The sequence below is a fragment of the Haemorhous mexicanus genome, chromosome 5 (assembly GCF_027477595.1).
Source record: "Haemorhous mexicanus isolate bHaeMex1 chromosome 5, bHaeMex1.pri, whole genome shotgun sequence".
In the NCBI taxonomy this organism is placed as follows: Eukaryota; Metazoa; Chordata; class Aves; order Passeriformes; family Fringillidae; genus Haemorhous; species Haemorhous mexicanus.
Window position 1 is genome coordinate 66,134,548 of NC_082345.1, and position 19,185 is coordinate 66,153,732.

The 19,185-nt window shown below is 34.6% G+C and overlaps 1 protein-coding gene across 2 annotated transcripts in view; it reads right to left on the reverse strand.

The window, feature by feature from the left end:
- Positions 1 to 19,185, reverse strand: part of CACNA2D1 (calcium voltage-gated channel auxiliary subunit alpha2delta 1) — a 358,692-nt gene that overhangs the window by 95,438 nt on the left and 244,069 nt on the right. For both annotated transcript variants that reach the window (XM_059847448.1, XM_059847449.1), the window contains exons 7-10: positions 16,915 to 17,046; positions 3,480 to 3,549; positions 2,566 to 2,616; positions 1,409 to 1,508 (exon numbers count right to left, since the gene is read on the reverse strand). In XM_059847448.1, coding sequence (XP_059703431.1) covers positions 1,409 to 1,508; positions 2,566 to 2,616; positions 3,480 to 3,549; positions 16,915 to 17,046 — 353 coding nt within the window. The remainder of the gene's footprint in view (positions 1 to 1,408; positions 1,509 to 2,565; positions 2,617 to 3,479; positions 3,550 to 16,914; positions 17,047 to 19,185) is intronic.

Sequence of the window (19,185 nt, forward strand, 5' to 3'; positions counted from 1 at the left end):
TTCTGATGTGAACCTCTAAAGTTCATTCAAAGGGAAAAAATGGCCCTTAAATATTGTAAATAACAAACCCCTGGGGAAATATTCTGTAGAAAATATTGAGGGTTTCTGATCCTTTTTTGACTCAAATCCCAACCTTGAGGCCTCATTAGAATAACAGTGACCCTTAGCTAATAAAATACTCACAGCCTAAGGAAAGCTTAGCAGTAACATGACTCTTTCTGTTCATCTTGGAACAAATGTAACAAAAGAGTTTGGAAATATGTGTAAATCAAGAGGTGGTAGAGGTCCAGATTTTTCAGCAGTGAAAGCTGGCACAACTCTGCTGAACATTGTAATCAATTTCTATCAGTTTATATTATAAACTTTTTCTTTTTAATTGGTGAAACTAAGAAGATTTCAAACCCCCAATACTATTACAGAGAAGCTTATTTCCTTTAATACAAATAATTTTTAAAAAATCAGGATGAGTTTGTTTTTTTTTTTTTAATTCACTGCAATTTAGATCAAGAAAAATGGTCTTATCCACTATTAAAAACTTTAATAAATGAAATACCATTGAGAATAAACACATATCTACTCCTTGAAGAAAGTTCTAGCTAGACTGTCAGAAAACCATGAAGCAATAAGTAGTTTTAAAAATGAATTCTTTAATTTAGATTTCAGGTCTTTCTCCCTCAGGCTGGCTACAACATGAACCTGCAAGTTGAAAATTATCTCCAAAATCATTCCAGTTACTAATAATTGAGGCTGTCTCTTGTTATTAAGAATATGCTAGTGTTCTCATCTTAAATCCATAGAATCAAAACTCTACAGTTGAATTGCTTAATAAAAACCAAAAAAATTAGAAAACTTTTCCAGAGGCTAGAACATGACATGCAAGGTATTCTCCTGAAAATGGAAAATTTCCCATACCTTCTTGATAGATTCTCCCCTCTATTTTATTTTTTATTATGAGAAAAAATATTTTGTCACCCATCAAATGGTGAAGAACTGTAAAACTTCTCAGAAACTTTTCTTGGGCAGGTCAGATAAATGGCTCCACATCTATTGTCATTATGCATCAAACAGCATGACCATTCCAAATATCTTCTGTGTAGAAAATCTGGGAAGCAGCAATGATTTCAAGAGAATTTGCATCTAATGGGAGAGGTTTTTTACAGACCATAAAATTATACTGGAAAGGAGAATTCGGCTATGCAGAAGTTTTTTTAAATTACTTTTGCCCTTCACTCAAATGTATATGCAATATCAAATCTAGGACATTAATTTTATTTTATAAAAAAACAAACACAATGTATTTTAAGTCTCTTTGCAGCTAAACATTCAAGTATCTCACATCTGGTGTTAAAAATATTTTGATTTTGTCTTTGTTGACAATGCAAATTCTGTGGGAAGAACTGATACTCACTGAAACTACATTCACAAAGTCATCATCAGACAAGGTCTCCAACATCTCAATGACCGACGTGCGGATCAGCTTCAACGTCAACCCACTGACACTCCCACTCCTAAAAAAATTCACAAGAGAAAAGTTGAATTCAGCAAATATTATGTAAAACATAAAAAGAAAATACAGAGCACCCACTTTCACACTAAAATTTTCAATTTAATTCCTGAATTCTCCAACTCATCATTAGTGTTATTAAACTATTCATAATTATTAAAGTCCAAAACTGGCGCTCAAAGTTCCAGTCCTGTGCCTCAGATGACATCATAATGCTACATCCTTTATTCATTTCCTTTTCAAGAAAACTGAGTTTAACTTCAACCAATGCATTATCTAAACATTTTATACTCCTACACTCAGATTTACAGCTCTGGATTTCCAGAGACGCCAATGACAGCTTCTTTGATTCATGGCAAAACCTAAGCTGAAGTGAAGAAATAACAAATGTTGACAAAACTCACTGCTGATATGAAAGCACTTCACCACGTGTGAAAGCCTTAAATGCAAATTCTGTGCCTGAGAAGTTTTTCAGCATAAAGCAATCTGACACATCAGGTTCAATGCTCTCTTCAGTCCCTCAACTTTGCCTACACCACAGAAGCCTTGGTAAGGCAGACAGCAAGTTTTTATGCATTTCTTTGCTTGCTTTCTAGCAATTTTTTTAATAGTAACTGAACTTGGCAATTTTTAAATCTGTATTGTAAAACACACCAAGTCCACATACATTCTTATCTTTTAGGTGCATTAAATCATTGTCACATCTATTGCAATGCTTCTAGTTGTTTGTTTTTAGGTCTGTGCTTTACAAGAAATCTTGGCATGCACATAAGAAATATTCACTTGATTGCTGCAGTAATTAATGAGCTGGAAACAGAAAAATATTGAAGTGATTTAAATAAACATTTCTTTGCCTCCAGTTTAAACAACTTTCATGTTTGGTTTGAGCTTTTTGGAACTATTTTCTATTATGTATTCATTTTGCTCAGACCAAGATTTTTGAACCTTGCATAAAGGAACCCCTTAATTGCCTCTCTATTTTTTCAGCATGCAGAGATTTGTTCCATGTCCCAAAGTACTTTTACCCCACTAATGTCAGTATTCAGACACTAAACACTTACGCATCCACTAAAATAAGCATGTCCTTGGGAGATGCTGCTCCTTGGATATACCTGAGAGAAATAAATGGTAGGAATTACACAAATTTGCATAAATTTTTTTGTGTGTGTGATGGAAGACACTCTGAGATCTCTAAACTCATAGAAGCTGAATGGCACCCTCCTGTTAGCTAGTACAAACCCCATGTGTGGTTTTTTAACCCCTGTGTTGTTATTTCCTCTCTGGCTGTGTCTCCTAGGTAAATCTAAGTCTAAACCACATTGGGGTAGTCTGGACACAGGACATACTAATCTAAATTCACTGTTTTCACATAACTGAAAAACAGGAATGCTGTTTCATAGCTACAGATCTTGATGACAGATGAATTATTACTCAGTTCAGCTTAGGCAGAAATACTTAGTCCTTTGAAAAAAAAAATGTCCAACTATATCCAAGTATCAATGTGCTTTATGTCTTGAGAGGTTTACATAAAAAAATCATGAGAAGTAATTCCACCTCTCTCCCATCTTTTACACATCTAATGATTTTATTGCTGGTCTAAACCACTGAGGCATATTTTTAAATACTTCCAAAAATCTGGAAGAATGGTTCAGTCTAATATTCAGGATTATAATTTACTTTGGCACAAAATCAGTTTTTAACTGTCTTACACCCATTTGATAGTTGTCCTCCTATGAAAAGCCCATGTAATCCAATAGTACAACAACTATAGTGGATATTGCATAACAAGGAGTATAATTTGAATTTTCTTTTATTTCGAAAAACTAAAAGTTTTTAAAAGAAAACAACAATATATAAAATAAGTACCATTAGAAAAATTTTTACAGTGATATCTAGAAATTTAGTATATATAGTAAATAAATTTAGTATATATATATAGATATATTTCTACTAAACCTTTAAAAAGACAGCTTACCATGGTCTTCTGCGTACATCATACAGATCTATTTTGTTAGGAGTTCGACTTTTGTCTACCCATGGGGAAGCTAAAAAGAAAAAAAAAATTGTATGGAACGATAAAAAACTTTATCTCAAGTATTTTAATTACAACAATGTCATGAATCAGTATCACAGACTTTGCACTATACAAATATCAACATTTCATATGGATAAAAAAAGAGTCTATATTTGTTTTATACGTTGTGGAAATACCTAGACATCCTTATACACATTGCCACATAATACAATGCCATAAAACTATGTATGTGTGTATGTATATGTGTATGTGTATGCATATGTACATGTATATATGTACATGTATGTGTATGTCTATGGCCAGTTATGACTATAACTGACCACTGATTTCAATGGAACCAAAAATTCAACCAAAACACTTCAGATAATCAAATAACTTTTTAAACAACAACTTACTTAATTAAAAAAAAAATGCTGTATATAATAATGGTATCTCAGTTCTGAGACTAAAAAATTGTTCACTGACTCAAGAGCTTTATCCAAAAATGCATATTAGAGAAGTAACATGAAAGTAGCATATTCTCTTAAAAAAAAAAAAAAAGAGATGTAAATATTTATGTCTCTGTAAAGAAAATGCTAGAAATTATGACCTTTTTTAAGTGTTTAATCTAGGCTTGACCCAAATTTTCATCAAAGGTGGGAATTATTTCTTTACTGGAAAATAAAATGACCCTTTCAAAACCATGTGACAGCTTAACGAACACAAATGAAAATGTGAAAAGCTACAGGGAATGAGACAATGTTCCACAATTTGTTCTCTCACTGTATGCCAAAAGCCTTGGGGGTGCTATTTCCTGACATCAATCATTTTTCTGTCTAGGAAATAAAGAAAGATATGGGCAGCTCCAGGATTATTCCTGAAAAATATTATACCTAAGACAAAATGGAAGATTTATATCTTCACCTGTGAATATAAAGGAAGCCATCAGCTTTGAGCAGCTGCCTATTTTTGATTAATTAATTAATCATTTCCTAAGAGACCAAACCATGATCTGGCCTATCACTTACTGGACTCTTTAGGCTGACTGTAACCCACATTTAGCAGCCACAGAGTACACTGTGTATTGTTGCACACCAGAAGAACCTCAAAATCTAAACCAATATTGTCTATGATTTCAAATACTTTTATCCTGTCAGGTCCCAAAGGACCTTTCAGGTCCTTTGGGACCTGACAGGATAAAAGTATTTGAAATTTTGAGGTAGGAAAAAATCTGATTTTTTAAGACAGATAGATGTTAAAATTCTTACTTATGTATCATTACTTAGACATGCACAGGTTCAATTCACCAGTATTTTATGAGCCTACAAAGTTAGCACATGTTCAATGATGGATTATTTTGTCTCTGTCCAGGCTTTCAATTCCATTAGAAATTCCATCTGAAAATCCATCTTTCAGATACATTCCCTAAGACTTGCAAAATCTTCATGGAATGTTTTCATTTCAGTTTTTATTATGAGTAGTTTAGGTAAAATAGCAAAAAATAAAATCAAGATACTGACCAAGGCTGCCATATCTTTGCCAAAACTTCCAGTGACATTCAGTAAAAAGGCTGTGCCCTACCAAATATGTTTCTCTTAATTGACACATATCTTGGACAGCCTTCATAAAGAGAGAATTATCTCAATTTGTGATCTGGATTTATTTCAAAACAGCGGGGAAAATTCAATTTACACTGGTAATGTTATTTTATTTCACATGAAAGATAAGTTCAACTCCTTAAGTGCATTTTGTATAGCAAAAGGATGGTGGTTCAAAGAGAATTTGAAGGGAGGAGCTGAAAAAGGGCATTTCTAACATCATCTTCATATACTACTGTGACAATGAATGCTGACAGAGGCAATAATTTAAAACTGAACAAATGTTCTACAGGCAGAATGACAGAATGGCCCTTTAGCTAACATAAATTATCTACTGAAAACCATCACAGGAACATTTAGCTAGAATTCATCTGATATCACAATCTTCACATCCTACTTTAAACTACAGGGTAATTTTTCTAAGTCTAAACTAACATTTACAGAAATATGGGTTAAGATTTCATTTTAGCTCTGCAACAGAAGACCATGAGAAATAATTCAGCTACTTTTCTCTGCAAAACTTGAGAGCTACAAATACCTGTTAATGTAACACCACCCCAGAGGCAAGCACATCACATCCTTAAGGCAAACACCAGTTCTCTCAACAGAGCCCTTCAGAACCAGGGCCTTTAGACCAAACAGCATGTGGCAAACCTTTCAGAAACAGGAAGAAGCAAAATTTATACTGACTTGAACACCTAATAGCAAAATCTGAATTTCCTGAAACTTTCCCTAGTATTTCTAAAAGCCCCAAATTATTGTATATCAACACTTGAGGGGTTTTTAACTGGAATAAAAATCTGAACACATTTAAAAATTCCTTTTATTTGGTTTTGTTTTTTAAATATGGAGAAGATGCTCAAAACCTTTGGTTGAGACAGTAAAACAAAGGATGTGAAGACAATTTTTTCCAAATTGATCTACAGCAGAACTCCTTTGGTTAAACCTTGAGCTGCTAAACCTGGACTCAGTTCTACCATAGCTTTTTTAGTAAAAGCCTGGATTGCAGGGAGGCCCAAAGTGTCTCTTTCTGAATACATCTACATTAGCAGGTTTAAAAGAACAATGGAAAGGAAGCCATTCATGAGAACTAGGCTAGAAACTCTAATAACAGTACAATTACAAATAAACTGAGCAGCAGCCACTCAGCACACTACTGACAGCCTGTCTGGTCCTTCTGGAGATTATGAATGAGGTTGTGAATGGTAACACTGCTTTTGTTTTGGGTAGATAGACACAGTGGTGAACACAACCACTAAATTCTACTTTTTGCTCATTAGCATGGCTCTTGCAGTGCACACAGTCCTGCAATGACTGTCAGCAGCTTCAGGGAGATCTGGAGAAGGTCTTTAAAAACATGATTTATTACCATGCTGTTAAACCACTATTTGCTGTGCCATGGGTCAATAAGTTTTGTTTTCCTAACAAATATATTATTTTCTTTCCAGAAATAAAATGTAACAAGCTTCTACATGCTTAAGCTTCAATGTCTGCACAATTTATCACAGCATATTAATGGCTGCTGGATCATGCACTAATTAAGATATATAATGTATAATGAGAAAACTTGTTCTATTGATCTTTCTGATGGTTTCTACAACAATTTACATAATCTAGTAGAAAGTCACTGCAAGGCTCTGGCTCTGCACAACATAAATAAGGACTCAGCCCTTAGTATCTGAAATTTCATTCACAGCAAAGAAGTGCTGAATTCCCTCTCCAACCTCAAGAACCAATATGACTAAATTACTCATTCTTCCTAGTCCCTATCTAGAATAACACTTTTCATTTTAGATGGCTTTGAATGGCCTGAAATGTATTCACTGATTTTAGTAACATTCTGAGTATTTATGGATATTTTTGAAATTGTTTTTAATAGGAAACTGAAATTCTCTTATGATATTTGATCTCCCTATATTTGGTCAATTTTAACTTATCCTGATTTATTATTTTTAAAACAACTTTTCTAAAAGATGATAAATACTTTCTATGTTAAAATAAGTAAGTATGCATTAATATTTATACAGAAAATAATTAGAAGGGATGAAGAACAATGAAAGAGATGTGTTGCTTTTTTGGTCCATATACAGAACACACTATAAAGCCATTTGGGGAAACTGGCTCATATCTGACTGACAAAAGCTATTATGGGGTCTAAAATAAAAGCAAAATGAAAACCACAAAAAATAGGATTACAATTTCCCCTCAAAAACTTAAATTGATCAAGGATTTTGAGATATACAGTTTTGCTTATATAACCTATTGTTTAATATATTTTTATAAGGTTTTTGAAACCTGGTTCACCAATATCTTAAGAAATCAGTCCCACCACAGCTCATTGTTGCACATGAGTATCTTTGAACTATGTCAACACTTCACAGTTCTCTGGCATACATCAGGCTTTACTCATGTTCCCTTTTGATGATTTTCCTGTTTGGCATGCAGATTAATTTGATACTTTATAAATTATTCATTTGGTTTGATATCCCTCCCACTTCTGTTTGCACTTTTGAGATACAAGGACTGGATATAATTCAAGCAAGAGCAAGCCATGTTTTTCTGTCATTTCTGCACATTTAGAGTAGAAACCATCAGGTTTGTTGACTACAAGTAAAACCAATTAATGCACTGTAGAGAGTGTCACAGGGTAGAGCCTAAATGAAAACATTTGCTAGGAAAGGCAGATCTTGGCTACAACCTCTCATTCTGAAGTCATGAGATGATTCCAGAGGCACAGGTGAGTGTCATGAGAGAAAATCTCCTGAAAGTTCTGCCCTGTTCTACTGGTTAGGTACAAATGTGCAAGGAACAGAGAGGCAGAGGTGAATTATTTATAACTTTTCATCCCTTTACATTATTAACACATTTGAGAAAAGGGGCTAAAGGGTGATATTAAGAAAAGTAACAAATACCAATTATCAAATCCCAGACTGCATCTTTTTATTTTGACACACACTCCAAATTTTATCTTGCAATGAGTCAAATTAACATTCATGTAGATATTCAAAATAACCAAAACCACAGACTATTCAACTCCCTGAGCCAGATTCAGCAAAGTCTTCCTCAGATGGAGCAAAGGTATAAGTTACAACATATACTTTGCTGATATTTCATAATTCTTTAAATGAATTTATGTGAAAAAAATCCTGATTTCAGATATGTGATAGCCCAGACTATTTGAGAAATGTGATATTCCTCAATTTTCTACTCAGAAAGAAGTCAGATGAATTTCAGTGTAGCAGCAGCACTTCTGTAGAATTCCTTAGCTGTTTTTCAGTAAAAGGTATCTAAAAATAAGAAACAGCCATAACTTTAAAAGCCCCTAACATTAATAATCATAAAGAGTTTTCAACTGCTATAATTAGTGTTCAGGATATCTGTATCATAATGGTGCCTTGGATTAATTCTGGTTAGTACCATCCTCCCAAGAGAGAGACTGTTACTGACCAGGTGTTCAGCCAATCCCTTGTGATTTTATTTCTTGGTGACTGAAATTGCCAAGACCTTAAAATGTGTTCAGGTAAAATCTATCTACTATAGACAGGTCTGTGCAGTATCTTCAGTAACTTTCACAGCATCATCACAATACAGAAAAGAGAGGATAATAATCTTGAAGTTTTTAGAATGTATTACCCATGTGATAATGGGTGATTATGTTATGGGCAATAGTGCACTCAGTTTTATCACAAATCAGTTAGGCAATTATTTGATATGGGAATAGCCCACACAAAAACAAATATATTGATTTTTGGTCCCTATGTGCCAAAACACCCAAGAGTGATTAGAATACATGCTGCAGTCTGCCACTTCAAATGAACCTCTTTCTGTTATCTTATTTCAGAAACAAACATTTCTCTTTCTGCATGTATAAACTGATTTTCATCCTAAATGTGTTGCTTGCATTAGTTTCACCTGGACTAGCCACCATTTCCCCAAAGAGGGGTGGGGTATCAAGAGCTTGAGAAGAAGGAACAAGCTGTTTTGTTGGGTCTGTGGTTTTCCTTTTTCTCCTATAAAAGCAAATTCTGCAGATTTAAATCTGTAACATAAAGACACAAAGATGCCATGAATTTCACCATGAAGGCATGGTGAGCTGCAGTATTTAATTCCACTAGAAATAGCAGGTTATCCTGTAACTCAGTGGATCTGCCTGTGTAACTGCCAAATTCAGCACATCAGTTTTGAAAAATAAGCCATAACTTAACTTACTGTAAGATTTTTCAAGTCATGAAATGAGGTTGTAGTGAGGTGGGAGTCAATCTCTTCTCTCAAGTAACAAGGGACCAGGATGAGAGGAAACAGCCTCAAGTTGTGCCAGGGGAGATTTAGATGGGATATTAATTAAAATTTCTTGCCAGAAAGGGTTGTGAAGCATTGATACATGCAGGGAAGTGGCAGTCACCATGCCTGGAAGTTAAAAAAAATGTGTGGATGTGGCATTTGAGGGCATGGTTTAGTGGTAAAGGTGATGGTGGTGCTGGGCTGATGGCTACACTTAATGATCTTAAAGGCATTTTCCACCAAAAAGTCTATGATGAGTATGGTTAGATACAAATCATGTCAGTTCTTGTTCCTCCCTCCCAGATTTCAAAGGAAAAAGGAAAAAAAAGTGAGCAACACTCAAAGAGGCTTATTTCTATGAAAAAGTAGAACTATCTGCCTCACACACACATTGCACTAATTGATAATTTATAAGCTGCATTACCAGGAAAGTGTTTGTGCTTTTACTTTGTTTGTCTACTTTAAAGGTTCTTTTAAATGTTGAGCTGTTAACAGGAACTAACAGCTATAAAATATAAAATCTTTTGGAAAAAAAAAAAGTGACATTCTCAGTTTTGCAAGGCTTTTGATTCATTTTCTATGGATTTTTTAGGCTTTCCAGTCTCTTAGTATCTGCTTCAGTAATTACTTTCTCTGGAGAGTTCAATATCATGGCCACAACAGTATTGCTTGCCATTAATTGCTAACACAAGAGCAGCTGTGCACAGCAAGTTCTTCATTTTGAGAGATACCATTTTATTTTATTAGAAATTGATTTTTAAAACTCTTCTATTATTAACTTGTGTAAGCAGGGAATGCTCTAGTAGCTAAATGAAACTCAATTCACTAACTCTGGAAACAGGTTAAAGGTTAGTTTTTTGGGCTTTTTGGGGTTAGTTTTTTTTGGTTTTTTTGTTGGTTGGTTGTTTTTTAAATGAAGGATAAGAGATAATCCTTATTCAGATAGCTCTGTTCTATCTATATTTTAAATCCATAATTTTGAAGACTTTAGGGACAAGATTACTTTTCTGGAAAATCATCACTGAAGTGCTGCTTTCTTTATGTGTGAATTTTTCCATTTAATACCTTATAAGCTCAAATTCCACAGGAATATCCTAGTAAAATACTGGCATGAGCAATGCAAAGATTTTTTTTTCTAATTAATTAAAATTTCTATCATATTATACCCACTTATTACATAAATAAAGGAAGACTAAGTAGAAAGCAAGTCTATGGTCAAGAAAGGGAAAAATGCAATAATCTTTTTCACTGTATTATTCAGTACTGACATGACAAATATCCAGAGGAGATTACCAGACCTGCTGATATTTAAACTGAATTTAGTTATGAGTTATCAAAAATGCACACTCAATACTAAAAGAATTGTTGCTATGCATACCCTGGCTTGAACACCTAACCTTCAAAGGATCACTAAAGAAGCCATTTTATCTCTCTATACCTGTTTCTTTTATCTGCAAAATGAGAACAAAATGATGGTTTTATTATTTTTTTAACCAGAAGTGTTTTGCAGATGAAAACTTGTGTGTTATATGCCATGCAGCATATATATGACATGCAGTATAGCACAAAATAATCCAGGTGTCTCTGAGAACATAAAGTCTCCTGGAACAAAATTGAGAACTTTGCAGTATTTAAGAAAGAAAACAACATTCATTGCTGTCCATTGGGAAAAGCTGCCAGCACACCTTGTCCCTTCAGTCACACCATGGGACTCTCTAAAGGATTCCAATAAAACTCTGACTTACCCTGTTTAATAACATAGATACATCTTTAAGCTGAGGGAGCTGATGAATTTACTAATCACATGTATACATGATCAGGGCATGCTCATGATTCTTACTTAAAGTAAGAATTCTTCTCTAATACAGGTCATTCAGGTAAGGCCAAATGAAGAGGACAAGTATGTGTGTCCAGGTGATAAGAGAAGGGTGTGGAGCTGCAGGTTGGACTTTGCTTTCTCCTCTGTGAAAGACCCCAGCAAAAAGACTCCACAAAGACAACAGAGAGAAGTCACAGATCTATGCAGAAGTTTGGGAGACTGGAAGACATCTATTTTGCCAGAAATACCATATTGTGAACACAAGCTTTCAGCTGAACTTCCCATAGGCCCTTGTTAAATTTCCAGGTAAAATGAGAAGATTTGGGACAGCTGGAAACAGGATAGTATTTCTTTCTCAGTTTTATTTTTGTTATGAATTGACTCAACTTTTTGGATCTTGACCAAGTGGGGCACATTCTCACCTTCAGACCTTTGGTCACTGCAGACCAAACACTGTCCCAATGTCCCTATGTTCAGCATTTCCTCATAAAAGATGCTGAATTTTCTCATGCATCATCATGCCACTGTTATGGATATTATGGATTCCACTAGCTGAAATCTGAAATTATCAGCACTATCAGTCTCCCTATCAGTATTACCCTTTCTAGTATAACCCTTGGGAAAATTGTTATTTAGTGTACTTCCCCAACAGAGCTGAGTCAGAGTTGCTGATCAAACAGCTTTTTACTAAGCATTCATCTAAATCAGGGCTGTGTTTTCATTTGAGTAATCCTATGCAACCACTTTTCCTTAAGTAGATTTATTACTGTAGCTAGAAAGCCTCCTGTATCATATTTAACTACAAATAAATGTCTGCTGTCTGCAGTCCAAAAAAACCAAAACAAAAATACCCCAAAAAGACCCAACAAAATGAAGAAAGGGAGAGAGATGGTATCTGGTAAAAGGCACATAAATACAAAGTTGTTTTTAAAGTTTGTTTAATTAGTAATTGCTGCAGTGAAAATAATATGCCTTCCACTGCAGTATTTTAATGAAACATTGATTAACAATTATAATCCTAATTATGTCTATAATTAAAAAGAATTTCATGATTAAAAGAGGAACTGGTTACCTTATATCTACACTTCCAAGTAGTCCACAAAAAAAAATTATATTAAATTGTTCTTTTAGATAGCTGCTTTCTAAAACCTAGCATTCAAATTACCTGGATAGATGCCTCACAAAATTTATGTAACTTAATATCTGTCAAATCATATTAAACTACTTAAATTAAATTAATTTATTTCTGAGCAACAGATTTGTCCAGTGCTCTGTGGTTAATTATAAATTAAAACTGAAACCTGATCTAGGCTAAAATACCATGCTGTCCACACAGCACCAACAAACCCCTACATGTGCAAACCCACAAGTGACAGGTTCAATATTTATAAAAAAACAGAAAAAGTTTCAATTGGATTGGAATGAATTGCTAATTTCAATGATCTTAATAAATCACTGCCCGATTACTGCTTTTATTTTGAATCAAAAAATACTGAAAGCCTCTGTCTGGACTAGAATTAGTCAAGAGTCATCTTAAAATTACATCTTCAAAGCCAATAAAGGGTTCTGGAATTAGACTTAGGAAGTCAAAAAACTAGGCAGGTAGATGTACATCTCCTGCTACTAAGGAGAAAGCAATTCAACATTTCTAATAATTTGGGCTCTCTTGCCCTACCGCAGAGAATCCAAATTTTGAACTTAGTGACTCATAGTTTTACCTAAGAAACTCCTTTGGTTTTGTTTACTGTTTTCATAATACTGAATTTCAGTAGTGTTTGTGAAAAAGAGTCCCACAAAATACATTTGAGCTTTCTTTCACAGCACTTTTGAAAACTGGCTCTCACTCTTGAGTTATACATCAATGATGGAAAACTGTCTGCTGACAGGAAAAAGGCTGAAAATTTCTAGTGTCTTTAAATAATATTCCCTTTATTTAAATTTAAGTGACCTAAAATTATTATATTTATCATATATTTTTAAAATAAATTTAATGAATTGACAATTTTATGAGTCAGTCTGTTCACTTGTTATAACAATTTGACATATTTTAACTGTAGTTAAGAATCATTAAATGTAAAAAAAAAAAAATTCATAAAATATCCAAATGTTGTGCAACTGTTTATTCTATATTAAGCTGGCCTTTCTACCCTTGAGGGAGTTGACAGTTCCTCCCAGTTTACTGTCTCAGGAAAACTTACTTGGTATTCCTTTGAGTCAAGTTGTTTAAATATTCCCTAACTCAACCTTCCTCCACTGGGATCAAGGTGTCCTTATTCCAGAACTTCCTTTTGCTTGCAGAGGCCTGTGATTATGAGGGCTGGTCTTACAATGGATGAAAGACTAATTCCTGATTTGTGCCTTTAAACATATGAATGAGCATATGTTCCATCCTTCTTAAAAGTTTCATGGACTTGAAATTCTTTTTTTTTTTTTGAGCTCTTTTATTAAATTGCTGTTTTCTTTTGAGTTCTTCAGAGCTCATGCAGTAGCTAATGGAAATCTCAAAATTGCTCTTGGCATCTTCTGTCAAAATGGATGATTGCCAGTGGAGTAACAGAGCTTAGCATTTCTCTTCAAAAAATATGCTGCCATTGAAACTGATGAGAATATTGATAGTAATGTGAGAGACTGGAATGATTAATGGCCTAAACATTGCTAAAATCCTCTAAGAACCTTTGCACAGCTGCAAGGGTTCTCCATCCCTGCCCACCAAACCCCAAACATGACTGCTCACTGGAACTGGGACTGCAGCAAGAACTCAGGATAGGATAAGATAACTCAGAATAAATCTAGGGAGAAGAATGCACCCACAGGTGGTAGGGGAAGAGTGGGGGGCTGGTGGCTCAAGCATTCATATTTTACACATTCTTCCCACAGGGCTGCTCATAGGAAGTTCCCTTCATGCTGTTGGTTACTATGGAGAAAAGGACAGCCCAAGAGCCTCCTCAGAACAGAAGTGATGTATGTGCCCTTTGGCCACGACTCAGAGCAGTGGGACAGTATCAGATAAAAAACATTAATACACAGAAACTCTGTTTGAAAACACCCTTTGCAGCTTAGAGGTACTGAAGGGTTTTTTTAACACGGGAAGAAAGACTGGGTGAATATGTACCAGATAATAATGAACAGACTTATCTATGCATTTTAATTTTGGGTTTTGATATTTCCAAATTCTTTCACAAATATCATCACTATGGAAAAAATTCATCATTTTGAAACAGGCTTTCCAAAGGCCAATATAATGAAACATTTTTTTATAATTTATAACATAATTTTCAAAATGCAAATGTGAAAAGCATCCACTTCAGCATATGAAACCTGAATTAATTTTTAGAACATCTCTTATGTCAGCAAACTGAGAAAAAGTTTACAACAAGAGAGGAATGGAGAGCCTTGCACAAAGACCTACTATACAATCCTAAAATGTAAAAGGCTTTTCAATTTGAGCTACAATGGGAAGCAGATGCACAAAACAGATATAACCTACAGAGTATCAGACTGATCTACACTGTGTATGTATGTCCAGCATTTAAGAACTGGGGAATTAGGAGTTTATGAAGTTATGTTCTGACAGAATTGGACAGCTGGTAAATACTTAGCTATGGAATAAATAGCAGGTGTGAGTATATGGGCTTCACATAAAATTTAAAATTGCATTTAGATGAAGTATATATAAGTAACATTTGCACCTACAAAACAGACAAGCTTTTCCTATTTATACAGCTGTTCTAAGGAAGAATACATAGAGATTTTGAGGCTCCTATGTTGTGTTGGTGAGCAACTGGATTAGACAGGTTAGCTAGATATATGAATGTGTTTTTAAATGTAATTTAAAAAATACATTCTTACATATAGGAATGTATTTTAAAATTTTTAAATTTATTTTTAAATATGGGATTTATTTTTAAGTGAAATATTATTTCTTAGAGATTGGCTGAGAGATATATTTAAGAAACATTCTTTTTCAGTACTAAAAAAGCATCACATAGTAAGCCATTACAAGTGCTGGCCCCACACATGATGATAGATCCCAAAAGCATTGGAAGAGTTGGAAAACAAAATAAATAATAAATCTGAATTTTCAATATTTTTTTTTCTGCAACATCTCCCTGTATTTATTTCATGATCAACCAGCATGACAAAACAAACAGGATTCAAGTGCTAGGAAATATTCTTCCTGTAAACTAGCCTGAGGCAGTTTCTCTGCCTGTGCTAGCACTTGTGCTAATGGTACAATAACAGCTTTAAAATAATCCCCTTCACCCTCAGAAACACAAACAATCTTGTGTAAACAGAAGAGAAAGGTTCTCAAAGTTCTTCCTCAGGCAGTTGTAGGCATGAGTCAACTGCTTCACACAATTGTTATGTGTGTAGTGGACACATTATTCAGGCATTGATAAGAGCATCACTTAACAGCAGCAGCAGCAGCAGCAGCACAGGTCTTGCCATAAAACAAGGCTTTCCTTTACATAGCAAACAACAAAAATCAAAGTCAGGCTACTCATTATCTAATTTCAGTAAAATATACATCTATTTAAATTAATTAGTGTGATCAAGTGATGAGATTCTTTGGTGAAACAGATGCTGGTTGAAGTAATCAAGTAGAATTGATCTTAGTTCTAATAGCAAAGATGTACCTGTCAGAGGTTGTGGATTCTGAGAGACATGAACATAGCATGGTGTACTCACATTTTCACTGATGTAGTATAACATGACTATATGTCTATTTTCCAGGTTGATATCTTTAAAACTAGACAAGCACAAAAATCTCACTTGCAAATATTCAAGTGATTATTTACACAAAGTATAGAAAATAATAGAAAAAATTAAATTACACTCTTCTGCTTTTCAAATTACATAATCTTCTGTTCTTCTTACTTAAAAAAAATACTAATTACATATTTCACTCCCAGTTCCTTCCCCCTCATGTTAGCTTTATGCCAGAATAATTTCACAGTCCTTGAGTGTGTAATTCTGATATAAAGAAACAGTGCCGATGTAAAAAAAACAAGTTTTAGTTATATTTCACTGCTCGTAGATAATTCAGTATATTTTCAATGCAATATATGGCATAGGACAGTTTTCTAGTGTGGAAACTCAGGGAACTGGGAATATTTCTCTGCCTGCTCTGGGGTGCCCTGACCCCCAGGGGAGCACTGACTTTGACCCTCATTCATGGAGAAAGTTTCCTAGGCTTCAAGATAGACTGGAATCCACAAAAGTGTGAAATAGATTATAGAGAGCAGTGTAGGTGTATCACTTGGTGAGAAATTTAGGTTTTGGGATTTTTAGTGTGTTGTGGATGGAAGCAAGATGGAGGGCACAGGGTGTCATCCTGGGTTTCTTCTTCATGCTTGTTCTTCCTTCTTCTTCATGGGTTTGGGTGGCATTTTGTAATTGGGCAGAAAAGTCTGCACAACGGGCTTTTTGGGATCAGCTATTGGGTTAAAAAGGGAAAATAATCTAGGTGTCAGTTCTTAATTGGATACTTTAGTCTTAAAAGACCTTGTAATAAGAGATTGTTGGCCATTTTGTGCCTTCTAATGAAAAGCTGCTGAACTCACAGTAGTGAGACTGTTTTACTGATAAGAAATAATAAACACCTGAGTCTGAACATGAATTGCTGTCTCAAGTGCCTTCAATCAGACCCAGAGAAACCCACAACTGGGACCCCCACAGTCCAGGACAGTTCAGTTACCTGGGTAATACCTTGCCAGGCCAGTGGCACTGCCAAAAACCTGCCATAATAACGTGGGGTCCTCTTCCCGGTTCCGCTTGAACACATCATCCAGCGCTGCCGTCCAGTTGAGCTCATTTAACACAATCGTTGCTGTCACAGACAAAACAAATCTGTATTAGAAATTCACATCCTAACATGGGAAGCAATGGCTACAAAAAACAAGCTGGAATATTGAGAAAGTGGTAAGATTTATTGTAACTAATCCAGAAATTAAATTTTAAGAAAAAAACATTTCTTTTCAATGAACATTTTCTTTAAATTCCTCACACTCTCTTCTTCCTGTTGCATTATTTGCATGCCATGATCCTTGGTTTATTTGCACAGACAATTGTCACCCTGTTCTTCTAAAGTCCTCCTAAGCCTTCTGATGTTTATATTTTTGTAATGAAATTTCTTATACACTTTTCATGTAAATAATGATTGTTTTGCATTCCTTTCTGGAGGAGGAGAGAATTGATGGACTGTTGTTTTGACCAGTGTGGTTGGAGAGGTGGCAATTTCATCCTCCAATCCATGGTCACCTTTGGAATTTAAATATCAAGGTCTGGAAATAAACGTGCCCTTTTTTACCTTGGACATCTCAGCGTGTGAATCGTTCATTTCGTGTCGTATCGCAACAGACAACATCTTCTAAAAATACTTATTTTCTGAGATGTCACTCTAATTGCACTTCCCAGTTGCACTGGTATATTATACCAGTAGGTATAATATAAACCTAACAGAGATGTCCCTTTCAAAATGGATTAAATGGGAAAAAGACACTGATGACTTACTGCTAGTATAAAGCTGTGGCTGCATGAACAGCAGTGCTCATTAGCACACACTAAAAAGATCTTAATGTTCCTAGATCTGCCTTCTGACAGTAAGGACAGCAAAGTGAATGTTAACATTTATGACTTGGGTCAATTAACTCAAAATACAAGAAAATTCACATTTCAGCTAAACACTATGTTGCCAGTTACACAGAAACTTACATTCATGAAGTTCCCAATGTACCAATACTTGTTTTAATCAAGGAAATAGTTTATATATGAAACCAATATGAAATATTTTAGCATGTTCTATACCTTCTTGAGAAAGACCTATATTGGGAAACTTTAAAATTGAACATTGAGTGATCAACATTGCTGCACTAAACAATCAATGGACTAGACTCAGTAATCAATGAAATTGCATTGTGAAACAAAACATCTTCTGATAAATCACGCTTTTCACCTCAATCAGTTGTAAGTATTTCATTATTTCTCCTCTCTCCCCCACCACCAATTTTAGGTAATTTCAAATGCATAATTATTTTTTAAAAGCAAAGGCTTTTTGATGCTTTAGTCACTAATTCTTTCTTTTGTGTTGCAAACTGGGATTGAAGCAATATTTCTTAAATTGAAGCACCTAGATCAGCAAGTCAACAGTGGAAAGCAACCTAGAGGAAAAAAAAAACTTTGAAAAGAGCTAAAGATGTAGGTATAAATCCAATGAAAACTGCCACTTGTCATAGAGATCCTGCTGACGTTTTGGTACTGCACACAGGAAAGGAAATTCATCTTTTGCAAATGGGCAAGTCAAGCTGAAATAAAACCAATTCACATTTAAGGGACCTGAGTGGCATTACAGAGCAAAATTTGGTATGTAGGTCCACATTCAAGCCCCCTACTACAATAAAAAAGGCAAAAATAAGGATAGGTTGAAAGTTAACAGTTTATAGCCCATTTCCCAAGTAAGGCTCTTAAAAGGTACTAGAGAAATGAGATCACAACATTAAATTTTATAAGCTTGTTTTTAAAGGTTAAGGAGAAAATTGCTACACCACGTATTTTGCAGAAAGGTTTATCTGTTTTTTTCAGAGTAGTTTTAAGATATTACTTTCTCAATAAGTAGTTTCTGAAGAAATATCCAATTAAATTTTCAACTCTCGAGATTTCCTGTAAGCAATAAGCTTGTATTATATACCTCTCTTTTTGTCAAGTAGATGATTATAAATAAATATATGTTTATGTAAAGAAGAAAAATTCCCTGAGGCACTGTGAGATGTTAATTATAATTTTTAAATGGTTACTGTTCAATTTTGTCTTAGATCCCATTTGACCTGCTGCGCAATTAAAGATTATGCACGGACTCTCTAAACTTGACTTTGTGTCACATTTTGCTTCCAGAAGTGGCTCCATTAAGTCATTAGAAGCTCTGTCACTTAGGTAGACAAGATATTTTCAGCTTGATTTTCATGCTGCTGTT